This window comes from Neoarius graeffei, chromosome 9 (assembly GCF_027579695.1).
Source record: "Neoarius graeffei isolate fNeoGra1 chromosome 9, fNeoGra1.pri, whole genome shotgun sequence".
Lineage (NCBI taxonomy): Eukaryota > Metazoa > Chordata > Actinopteri > Siluriformes > Ariidae > Neoarius > Neoarius graeffei.
Genome location: NC_083577.1, coordinates 43,628,173 through 43,640,405, shown reverse-complemented (window position 1 = coordinate 43,640,405; position 12,233 = coordinate 43,628,173). Strand labels below are relative to the sequence as shown.

The following is a 12,233-nucleotide window of genomic DNA, read 5'->3' as shown; positions in this document are numbered from 1 at the left end:
CTCCGGTTCTGCCTTCTTTTTCTGTGCGATGAGTTTGTCCAGTTTTCGTATTTGTCGGGTTTTTGTCTCTGTGAATTCCTGCTCGTGTATGTCTGCCAAGTGTCCGTGTATTGCACAGAAACAGCAGCTGATAAAAGATGCGTCACCGATTAACATCCGGTGACACTCTGAGGAAGACAGAAGTTGTACGTTGAAACATGTCAGGTAAACAAACCCAAAAATTAGATGTCTGATAAAAAAGAAAAAAAAAACTAACTATATTTAATATAACACATAATGAACGTAATCGAAAGAGAAGTAAGTGTTGTATAAACTGTATTATACAATAAAATTACAATCACTGTGGTACAAGTAGAATTCTGCACTTCCTTCCATGCTGCTATACAAAAATAATAATGTACTCCAGGGTGGTAAGACTGCAACGGGCCATAGCACATCACCCTGGCCTTACATATTGCATTTTTTTGTGACCAAGATACTACAGCTATTTAGCAAAGCATTCTGAAATACATGGGTTTTTTTAAAACAGATTTTTAATGCTAACATCCTCATTAACCATATTAAACATATTAGCGCATCTCAAAAATGAGAATATTGTGAAAATGTTCATTTTTTCCATCATTTAATTAAAACGGTAAATTTCCTATATTCTAAATTCATTACACATAAAGTGAAATATTTCAAGCCTTTTTGATTTTGATGATTATGGCTTATAGCTCATGAAAATCAAAAATCCAGCATCTCAACATATTAGAATATTTCATTTCGAGTTTGAGTAAAACAGTATAAATACAGTGTACCTCTCAGTCTGGTTCAGTACATGCAGCCGCAATCATGGGGAAGACTGGTGACTTGTCCAGAAAACAACCATCATCAGCCTAAGAAGGTCATTGCTGAAAAGGCTGGTTGGAAAAGGTGCACAAGCAACAGGGATGACTGCAGCCTTGAGAAAATTGGAAAGAAAAGTCGATTCAAGAACTTGGGGGAAAACTTCACAAAGAGCGGACTGAGGCTGATGTCGGTGCATCAAAAGCCACCATGCACAGACATCTTCAGGAAAGGGGCTACAACTGTCACAATCCTAATATCAAGCCACTTACCTAATATCAAGTCAAAAGCATCTTACCTAGGCTAAATCTTACCATACCTACTGTATGGAGGGCTTGACGACCGGAGAGGAGAGAGATTGATTTGTGACACTGGGAAGTGCAAAGAGCTGGGACCTAGTGTGGTGGAAGTTGGAGTAGCGAAGCAAGCTGGAATAAGCTGCGATGACCAGAGAGATAACACAGGGAAACTAGGAGAGTTGGGCCCAAGAATGGGAGTAGAAAATGCGAGGCAAGCTGGAGAAGTATCTCGCCAGGGAGAATGCAACATAGCGCAAGCGGTGGGAGTCGGATTCGCGAAGGGAGCTGGAGAAAGTTTGTCCCCTCAAGGAGAATGTATCGCAGCGCAAGTAACGCAGGGAGCGCAGCTACAATCAGATCAGGTAACTACGGATAAACTGAATATCTGCCAAGATACTTCATGTGTAGACACTTTCTTATCGAGTCGGGGACTACATCTGCTTCATCTTAACATCAGGAGTCTTTTACCCAAGATTAACGAGATCAGACTTATCTGTAAAAGTAACAAGGTGGGACTTTTATGTTTTACTGAGACGTGGCTGGATGAATCGATAAAGGACGCTGAAATTGAAATAGAGAATTACTGTTTAATTAGGAAAGATCAAAACTGAAAAGGTGGAGGCGTTTGTATTTACTTAAGATCAGATATTTATTTTAATGAAAGAGAGGATATGCATGAGGACCAGATTGAAGCTATATGGGTAAATGTTCTTTTGCCTAAAAGTAAACCAATACTAGTGGGAGTTTGTTACCGGCCTCTCGATCAGGCAAACTTTTATGACCTGTTGGATGATGTATGTTCGAAATGTTTGGACTTCATAATTTCGGAAGTTATCGTGTTGAGGGACTTTAATACAGATGTTTCCAGAGATGAACTTTCAATGTCTAAAGCTCTGATGAACTTTTGTAGTAGTCTTAGCCTACATCAGCTGATTAAAGAACCGACGCGTGTTTGCATTTCTACTCAAACCACGATTGATCTTGTTCTAGTTTCTAACAAATCAAGAATTATAAACAGTGGGGTAATACACTACGGGTTAAGTGACCATTCTATGATTTTTTGCACCAGAAAAGTAAAGAAAACAGTATTTAGTGCTCACAATACCATAAAAATTAGATCTATGAAAGGGTATAGTAAAGAGGCCTTTATAAATTGCTTAAATGAAGTAAACTGGTCATCTGTGTTGCAATGTAAAGATGATCAGGCTTGGCATTATTTTAAATTATTATTTTTGCAATCTATAGACAAAATTGCACCTTTTAGAGATCTAAGAGTGAAACAGAGAACAGAACCTTGGATAAATGATGGTATACTTGAGGCCATACGGAGGAGAAACAGACTATATGAACAAGTTAGGAAAAATAAGGATACCGTATTTTCTGGACTATAAGCCACTACTTTTTTCCTAGGTTTTGAACCATGCGGCTTATACAAAGGTGCGGCTATTCTGTGGATTTTTCTTCCACCGCTAGGGGCGCTCTAACCGGAAGTAGAATCAAAAATAATGCCGCTTTTCCACTACAAACGCGGCTGAGCCGTGCCGAGTCGAGCTGAGTGGGGCTGTTGGAGTTGCATTTCGACTACAACCGCGCTGAACCATGCTGGCTGGAAGTGGGTGGACACATTGGGTGGAGTTAGCGAAAGTGGGTGGACGTCACGTGATGTCGTTAAGCAGCGCAAACAGTGACATCAGTGACAGTGGCGGAACAAGTCAGAGCCGGGCCGGGGGCGGGGCAAATGACCGGGCCCTTTATTAAAGCTTATCATAACATCATTTTAGGCTACAAAATGTCCGCAACTGCGGTGTTTACCAATTTCAACACTACTGGGTGCAACTATGTTATTTAGTACATCAAGTCCTTCAAACGAACATGTAACTCAGAAACAAAAAACATTAGGATACTGTACATGGCTCATAATAAAACATCAATAGCCTATACTGCGCACATTATTTGAAGGGCATACGAATGAGCGCTCAGAGGTTGCAACGGTGACAGGAAGAGTCAGAAATAAAAGGAGGGCGGTGCAAACCTCACTGAATGCACTGTGTTTACCAATTTCAACACTACGGGGTGCAACTATGTTATTTTGTACATTAAGTCCTTCAAACGAACATGTAACTCAGAAACAAAAAAACATTAGGCGACATACTGTACATGGCTCATAATAAAACATCAATAGCCTACTACGCGCATTATTTGAAGGGCATACGACGAGCCTTGCACTCCGCGAACTCGTCCACGATGCTCTGTATGTCACTGATTCAGTGACCTTTTCAGCGGTAGTCTCATGACCCGAATAGTAAACAATAAACATGGAGGACATGGAGTCGTTAGTGTTGCTGGTCTTGGTGCTGTGGCTTGTTGTCACCGACAACGCGGACAGATACTGGCAAGAGCGTATAGATGAGGCGAGGCGCATAAGGCTTCAGAAATTCTCGTAATTCGTAATTATTCTTCTTCCGGGTTTGCGGTGTTTACAGATCCCAGCGTGCTCGCGGGGCGTGTGTGGGCTTGTGAGGACACTCCTCCTCACCAATCAGTGCACAGGGGAGTGTCTGCTCACGCCCCCAGCCTCACTCGGCACGGTTTGGCTCGCTTCAGCCCCACTCCAAAACGGTGCGAGTTTTAGGGGCTAAGCAGGGCTGAAGCGAGCTGAGTCGTGCTGTTTTTTGGTAGTCGAAACGCGAGCCGTGTCGGGCTGAAGTGAGCTGAAGCGAGCTGAAGTGAGCTGAAAAAGGGTAGTGGAAAAGGGCCATAAGATAGATGAAAAATCAATGCAAAGAAGAATTAGCAGATCTTTAGCAGATAGAACACGCACGACAAATTACTAACTGGTAATTATTTTCAAATCCAGCGAAGATGATTAAAGTGACTTGTGGTTTCAAACACAGGAGAAATGAAGGTAAATAAATACCGGTTATTGTCTCTTGGTTCTGTTCCGTTTTAATCAGCAAAGTTGCTGCCGTGTTAAAAGGCACTGTTCGGAAAGAATATGTTCAGGTACATACATGTACATTTACAGTACAAAATCGTTCTGTACATGCAGTAAATATCTAATTTTTCAACATAGATATCTGCGGCTTATAGCCCGGTGCGGCTTGTATATCTTTTTTTTAATTTTTTTTTAAAAATAGAGCGGATGCGGCTTATATACAGGTGCGCTCTATAGTCCAGAAAATACGGTAATCAAAGTTGGACAGAGTATAAAAAATTGAGAAATGAATAGATTAGTGGTTTGTTCTAAAAAGACCTATTTTAATGAGAAAATTATGGAGTATAAACATGACTTGAAAAAGTTATGGCAGTCATTGAAAGAGTTGGGCTATAATAAAAGGCTGAAAACTAAAACATGTAATATTAATCTAGACCTTGGAAATAAGATTATATCAGACAAGGATAAAGTAGCAAATAGTTTTAACACATATTTCTCAACAATTGCTAGTAAGCTGGTTGAAAAGCTTCCTGCCATGTCAAAACAATATGAAGAAAGTAAAGTTTCTGAGTTTTATTCCCAGCAAGGGGTTCAGGCAAATAAATTTTTTTAGAGAAGGTGTCAGAGGCAGATGTACTTATGAAACTTAATAAATTAGATAGCTCTAAAGCTACAGGTCTTGATAATATTCCATCTCGATTCTTGAAAGATGCTGTGGAGAACATTACTCCAAGTATTACTCATATTATAAACATGTCTATTGAGTATGGATACTTCCCTAAAGACCTTAAGCTGGCAAAAGTGATTCCACTTTATAAGAAGGGGAGCAAACTGGAGCGGGGTAATTATAGACCCATCTCCATTTTGTGTACTCTATCAAAAATAATTGAAAGACTTGTTTTTGAGCAGGTGAATAAATATCTTTTATCTCACAATTTATTATATGAACTCCAATCAGGATTTCGTAAATTACACTCCACTGACACATGTTTATTGTACCTAACTGACTATTATCAGAAAGGAGGTTGACAAGGGCAATTTCTGTGGTATGGTCATGTTGGATTTGCAAAAGGCTTTTGATACGGTAGATCATAGTATCTTACTGTCAAAATTGAGGGCTATTGGCTTTAACAACACAGCAGTTAGATGGTTTGACTCATATTTGAGGAATAGGAAACAAGTGGTGGATGTTGGGGGAACTTTATCCCAGCCACAAACTGTGCAATGTGGGGTCCCTCAGGGGAGTGTTTTAGGTCCTCTTCTTTTACTTTTATATATTAATGATCTTAAATCAGTTTGTTCATGTGAACTGTTTTTATTTGCTGAGGATTCTGCACTAGTGTTTTCACACAAGGACAAGCTCACTGTTGAATCAACCTTAAGTGTTGAGCTTTTAAAAGTCAGCCATTGGTTATCATTTAATAGATTATCTCTTCATATAGGAAAAACTGAATCCATCTTGTTTGGGTCTAGAGTTAAGTTGAACAAAACCCCAGGCTTTGAAGTATTAGCTGGTGACACTGCACTTAATGCTAAGGACTCAGTCAGCTATCTTGGGTGTGTACTGGACAGTCAGTTGTCTGGAGCTGGTCAAGCCCAGAAAGTAATTACTAAAGTAAATCAACGAGTACGTTTTCTGGCCAGAATTTCTATGTATCTGGATAAGAAGGCTATGTTGACCTTAGCAGGCGCTATAATTCAGCCCTACTATGATTATGCCTGTTGCTCTTGGTATAATGGCCTTACTAGGTATTTCAAGAACAAGCTCCAGACCTCACAAAATAAATTAGTAAGGACCATTTTGGATCTGCCCCCAAGAACTCACCTTGATCCTCATCATTTTCAGAGGCCAAGATGGTTGAGGGTAGAGGATAGAGTCTCTCAAATTGAATTGAGCATGGTATATAAGATTGTAAATGGAGATGTCCCTAAATATTTAAATAATTTCTTTAGTAGAGCGAGGGACGTTCATAGTTACTTCACTAGGGGGTGTTCCACAGATTTTGTTCCTCCAAGAGTGCAAACTTAAATAGGGAAGGATTCCTTTTTATATGTTGCAACTAGTCTGTGGAATAAGTTACCAGGTAATATTAAGGTAATCATTAGTTTGAATGGGTTTAAACGTGCTGTGAAAACATGGCTTAGAGATCAGATAGTGTAGGGCTTGTATTTATATAGTATGTATACAATGTTAATTTGATGTGTATACTGTCTATGGAATTTTGTTTTACAATTTTAGTAATGTCACAGTGCCACCCTTGTCATTTTTACATCTGCTGCCATCCAACATCAAAGGACCACAATGGAAATAAGCTTTCGAGCTTTATTGTGTTATCCTGACTCTCTGTTTTTTAGTTTAAGTATGTGGTGTGGTTTATTTGAAACTAAATCATGTATTTATTTTTTATACAAGAACTGAGAAGGTCAAATAAAATCAATCAATCAATCAATCAATCAATTAATCAATCAATCTAAAGAGAGAAAGAACTGGACTGTTGCTCAGTGGTCCAAAGTCCTCTTTTCAGATGAAAGTAAATTTTGCAATGCATTTGGAAATCAAGGTCCTGGAGTCTGGAGGAAGAGTGGACAGGCACAGAATCCAAGGTGTTGGAAATCCAGTGTGGTTTCCACAGTCTGTGATGATTCGGGGAGCCATCTGTTGGTATTGGTCCGCTGTATTTTATCAAGTCCAAAGTCAACACAATGTCTACCAGGAAATGTTAGAGCACTTCATGCTTCCATCTGCTGGCAAGCTTTATGGAGTTGCCAATTTCCTTTTCCAACAGGACTTGGCGCCTGCCCACAGTGCCAAAACTACTACGTACCACATGGTTTGCTGACCATGATATTACTGTGCTTGATTGGCCTCCACCATCCAAAGACATGCAGGTAGATTAATTGGCTACTCTAAATTGCCAATAGGTGTGAATGGTTGAGACAAGGAAACCTCTATAATAATCCAGTAGAAGCCAATGGGAAACCACTACTGTAATTTTTCCCTCAAAACTTTAATGGTTTGAGTCGTCAAAGCAGCCACGTCACTGTAGTGATATGCCAGATCGATAAATGAGCCTTAATCATCAGAACAAACAAAAAAGCCTTGAAATATTTCAATTTACATGTAATGAATAGAGAATATATGAAAGTTTACCTTCTTGATTTGCATACATCAAAAAATAACTTTTTTTCATAATATTCTAATTTTTTGAGATGCGCTAGTCCATACCCAAGTAAATCTTCCTCATTATCAGTGGTACTAGCCTGTGTTTAAAAATAATATATATAAAGTTGATTATTAAAAATTTGGATCCTACAATTAGAGCAAAGAAGATCTCAGATTTGTGATGACTGCTTTGTGTGCTGGATTGAAAAAAATGCTCTCTTTTTTTTCTTTTTTTTAGACTGTCGTATTTGATCAGGGAATTTTCAAAGTCCAGCAAATACAGAGCATTAACCACACAGTCTTTAAGCCTACTGAAACCTTGAGGCCGCTGGACATAAACAACACTTATTGTGCACGCTTTGGCCAGAAGCCCACGGCAGAAGAGGCCAAAGAAGAGCGAGATCTGCTCAACTCCATAGCATGGCCAGGTCCCTTGGTGCAAGGCCTTCCTGTGGAGCTCAGCAGCGACCCTGCCAAGAGTTACTTTGTGATTCAGGGCTCATCAAAACAAAGATTAGGTGGTCAGCTTCTAGTCAATGTCCATGTGCAGAACTTCTTGGGTCTGCCTAAGGATCATGGAGGAGATTTCCTGATAGCCCGGCTGCATTCACCTGAGCTGGGCGCCGGTGTTGGAGGGAAAGTGCATGACCACCAAAATGGCACCTATACAGTGCTGTTCCCACTGCTGTGGGCTGGTGTAGCACAGGTGGAAATCACCATGGTGCACCCAAGTGAGGCAGTGGTGGTGCTTAAGAGATTGCAGGAGGAGCAATCTGACAGAGTGTTTTTTAAAAGCCTGTTCAAATCTGGTGCTGTCTCAGAGACCGCTGTGTGCAACCTCTGTCTGCCGCTCAACCAGAAACCACTCTGCAACTACACTGACTCTTTAACTGGAGAACCCTGGTACTGCTACAAACCTGAAAAGCTTGGATGTGACAAACGAATAAATCACTATAAAGGGGGCTACAAGAATGATCTTCTAAGTGCCTACGAAGCCCAGTTCTTCCAGAGGTGAGGTGGTACCTGGTATCTATTTGGGCAAATCTTTTAAGATAACTGCTTCTTGTGTGTGTGTGTGTGTGTGTGTGTGTGTGTGTGTGTGTGTGTGTGTGTGTGTGTGTACACATCCAAATTGGGAGAATGCTGTAGGAGATACAGCAAGTTTTATGTGGTCCTACACTATTTAATGGACCAAAAGGGATGAAATTAAATTATTTTTGATACTTGGTTGCAAATCCATTTTAAGGACTCTTTCGAGAATTTCCAAGCTCAGGTTGATTAAAATAAAATGTCTGTCAGGATGATTTCTCTGCCCTCACAACCACTGAAATTTATTTATTTACTTATTTACTGTATTGAACATTTCTTCCATAATATCTCATAATAGTTAATTACTTAATAACTGCAACAGTCTCTTGATGTACAAAGCACATGCATTTGCTATGGCTGTTGAAAAAACCCATTCTTGTTTCCAGCTCTTTTGAAATTGCTCCTTCTCACTATTAATTTTGCATTTTTTGTCTGTAGCCATGACTAAATATCCTTCAATAAATTGATTTGCAGGTGTGGTCAGAGGAAAAAATCCAGTAATTAACCTGGATTTCAGGTAACTGTTAACAGTCTGCTGCCACTACCGGTTGAAAGGAAAAATTGCAACCTGCTGTTTGACTGGTCACCTATCACAGTTTAAGAGAGATAAAATAATGCTATGAAGCAAAAACAAGATCAAATTGTTCAGTAGCTACTAAACAATGTTTTGAGGATAGTCATGCATTTCTACATATTTTTTTTCAGTCATGTAAATATCAAAATTCCTATACCTGCATCAGCGATGGACAAAGTGATTGTATTACCTACAGAAGAAGGTAAGTTTTATATTATAGTTCATTCAGTGCTTTAAATTTCAGCCCTACACTGCTCTTTAGAATTTTTTTTCAAATATAGTTATGAAATCTAAAGTTATTTGTGAAAACACTGGAAAATATGTGCTGCAGCCTAGTGAATAGGTGTTAAATGTATTAAAGCCGATGTAAATCCTTGCAACTTGGCTCACTGAAAATGTAGCTACTTCATTTGTGTGTTTTTCTGTGAAAATATTTGAAAATTTTTGATGAATTTTCCTTTATTCTACAAAGAGTAAACCAAGGCCCTCATTTATCATTGCTGTACAAAATATTCACAATTGTTTCTTGTGCATAAAGGTCTTGTAAAAAAAAATAGTTTATGGATAAAAAATTTGAATATCTACAATAAAATAGCCTACGTCATCTGCACACATGATGATTTCATGATCGCGACTCCATATCTCGTGACTATATTAAGTTGTTCACATAATGAACTTTCAGTGCAGGCTATATTTATTCATTCATTTATCTTGTGTAGCCACTTTGTCTGCTCAGAGTTGCAGTGAATCTGTAGCCTATTAGAAGAACACTGGGTGCAAGGTGGGAATAAACCATGGATTGTACGCAAGTCCATTGCAGGGCACAATGGACACACTGTGTTAATGTCATTTGCACCTAATTCTGGGTAATTAATCCACCTACCGGAAGAGGAAGGATACAAGAGAAACCTTTGTACAGCTACTTGGATGCAAAGAGAACATGCAAAACTCCATACAATCATAAACCTGAGGTCATCAAGTCTACTCACTGTACCACTGTACACAATATAAAAATAAAATGCTGTACAATAAGATGAGTTGGATCAACTGTATTTTATAAGCTGCAGCAATATACTGGCTCATATTTGAAGTGTCTCTGAATGCTTGCCATCATCTTGAGTCTTGGAAACCTGTACTCAAAATCTTATTAACGTCACAGTAGTGGGGCGGCACGGTGGTGCAGTGGTTAGCACTGTTGCCTCACCACAAGGAGGTTCCGTGTTTGAACATCTCGGCCGACGGGGGCCTTCCTGTGTGGAGTGTCCATGTTCTCCCCATGTTTGCATGGGTTTCCTCCGAGTGCTCTGGTTTCCCCCACAGTTCAAAGACATGCAGATTAGGTAAAATACCCAGCCACTGGGGTTGCACAAGCTAGTGCATACGTAGTGCCTGTCCCAAGCCGGTATAGATTGGAGAGAATTGCATCAGAAAGGGCATCCGGTGTAAAACCTAGGCCAAATCAAATATGCAGAACAGATCTGTCGTGGCAACTCTTAATGGGAGCAGCTGAAAGAAAAAGAAGAAACATGAACTACACACCTTACTTATATACACAGCTCTGAATATAAGTAACTTTCCCAGCATAACAAAATGTAGGCATTGCTTCAAACAGTACTTAAAACAGTCTCCAACTTTATGGGCTAACCATGACTATGAACACAAATTGAAACAAACTCTGATCAATCCCTTGCATCATTGTAAAATATTCATACATGGGTTTTTGTGCACAAATACTATTGACAAATGAGGACCTGTATTGAGTTCTGAAAAAACAAAGTCAAACAGTATATTCTGTTATGATGAGGATTGTTAATTTTTCTCCCTCAAAGGACAAGCCAAAGTAAAAAATAGTTACATTCCTGCTGGCTACTACTTTCATGATACCTGGACGCCTTTGAATGGTGCAGTTATTCAGCAGTTTAATGATTCTTCAGCCATAACACATTGTCTTAGAGGGAAGGCTGTCTACATGTTTGGAGACTCCACTGTACGGCAATGGTTTGAGTACCTCGCTGATGTTCCGAGTAAGAGCAAGTCATTGGACTATTGCTGATCTCTTTTTGAGCAACCTCTCTCATTTATTTTGTGCATTACTTTTATTTTTAAGCTAAATTGCTCATTCATTCATGTTTTATACCTTTTTCTCACATGATGCCCATTTTCTGTGTTCTAAAGACTTCCAACAGTTAATTCCTTATCGTCCAAAAAATCCGGGGCCGTTCATGGCTGTGGACAAGAGGAACAACATTCTGGTAAGCTACCGCTGCCATGGGCCGCCGATCCGCTTCAGACCAGTGCTTTCCTCTCAGCTACGCTATGTAGCAAATGAGCTAGACAAGATCCAGGGTGGGCCAGACACAGTCGTTCTTGTGAGTGTGTGGGCTCACTTCAGCACGCACCCTGTTGAAATATATATACGGCGCCTCCGACACATCCGCAGGGCTGTGGTACAGCTGCTGAACCGTGAGCCAGCTACATTGGTGGTAATCCGTACTGCCAACCTACAGAAGCTTAGCTCACAGAACAGCGTGTTCAGCAGCGACTGGTTCTCTGTGCAGAGGGATGCTGTGCTACGTGCCATGTTCAGAGGACTCCGTGTGCAACTGCTGGATGCCTGGGAAATGACGCTGGCCCACCACCTCCCACATGACATACACCCACCCCCTTCCATCATCCAAAACACAATTGATCTGATCCTCTCTCATATCTGTCCAGTTGGGAAAATATAGTGTGAACAATTTTTGTGAAACTAATGGGAATGAATTAACATCGACTTTTGAAAGTAATTTGTAGGATAAATTCTCATAACATTATTATCCAGTTGAAGTTAAAATAAATAATTTAAGCAAATGTTTAAAATTTGGTCCTGTGCTTAACAAGACTGTGTGTGATGTGAATGTATCCATTTATGACTAATGAATTTGTATTTGTAGAAAATCATGCATTCTGTTTTTTTGTAAAAGAGAAATCTCTGTTGATGCACCTGAATATGGTATGGGTTTCCTAGAGTCTAGGCATCTTCCTGGTTTAGCAGCATCAAGTTTCCTAGAACCCATCAGGGGAGTAATTAACATTTTCTCGATTTGTTGGATAGATTTAATTGTTGCTTAGACAAAGATTTGAATTTTAATCACTTTAATGTGGATAAAATGAAGATTATTTTGGAAACATTCTCTGTGTGTGTGTGTGCGTGCGCGCGCACGCATGTGCTGAGTACGGTAAATGGGCGGAGCCGGAGCACTGTGAGAGAGTGTGAAACTGTGATTGGCTGCTGCACTAGGAACGAGTGTTCTTTTCTCTAACTTTTCTATCTGAAGATTAAATGCTCCATTCTTAGTGTTTGAA

At 39.8% G+C, this 12,233-nt stretch overlaps 1 protein-coding gene across 1 annotated transcript in view; it reads left to right on the top strand.

Annotated features, from left to right (window-relative positions):
• The window catches only part of LOC132891238 (NXPE family member 3-like), a 32,251-nt gene extending 20,018 nt beyond the window's left edge, over positions 1–12,233 (top strand). The window contains exons 3-6 of the mRNA XM_060928717.1: positions 7,464–8,236; positions 9,020–9,090; positions 10,718–10,912; positions 11,064–12,233. Coding sequence (XP_060784700.1) covers positions 7,464–8,236; positions 9,020–9,090; positions 10,718–10,912; positions 11,064–11,617 — 1,593 coding nt within the window. The 3' untranslated portion in view covers positions 11,618–12,233. The remainder of the gene's footprint in view (positions 1–7,463; positions 8,237–9,019; positions 9,091–10,717; positions 10,913–11,063) is intronic.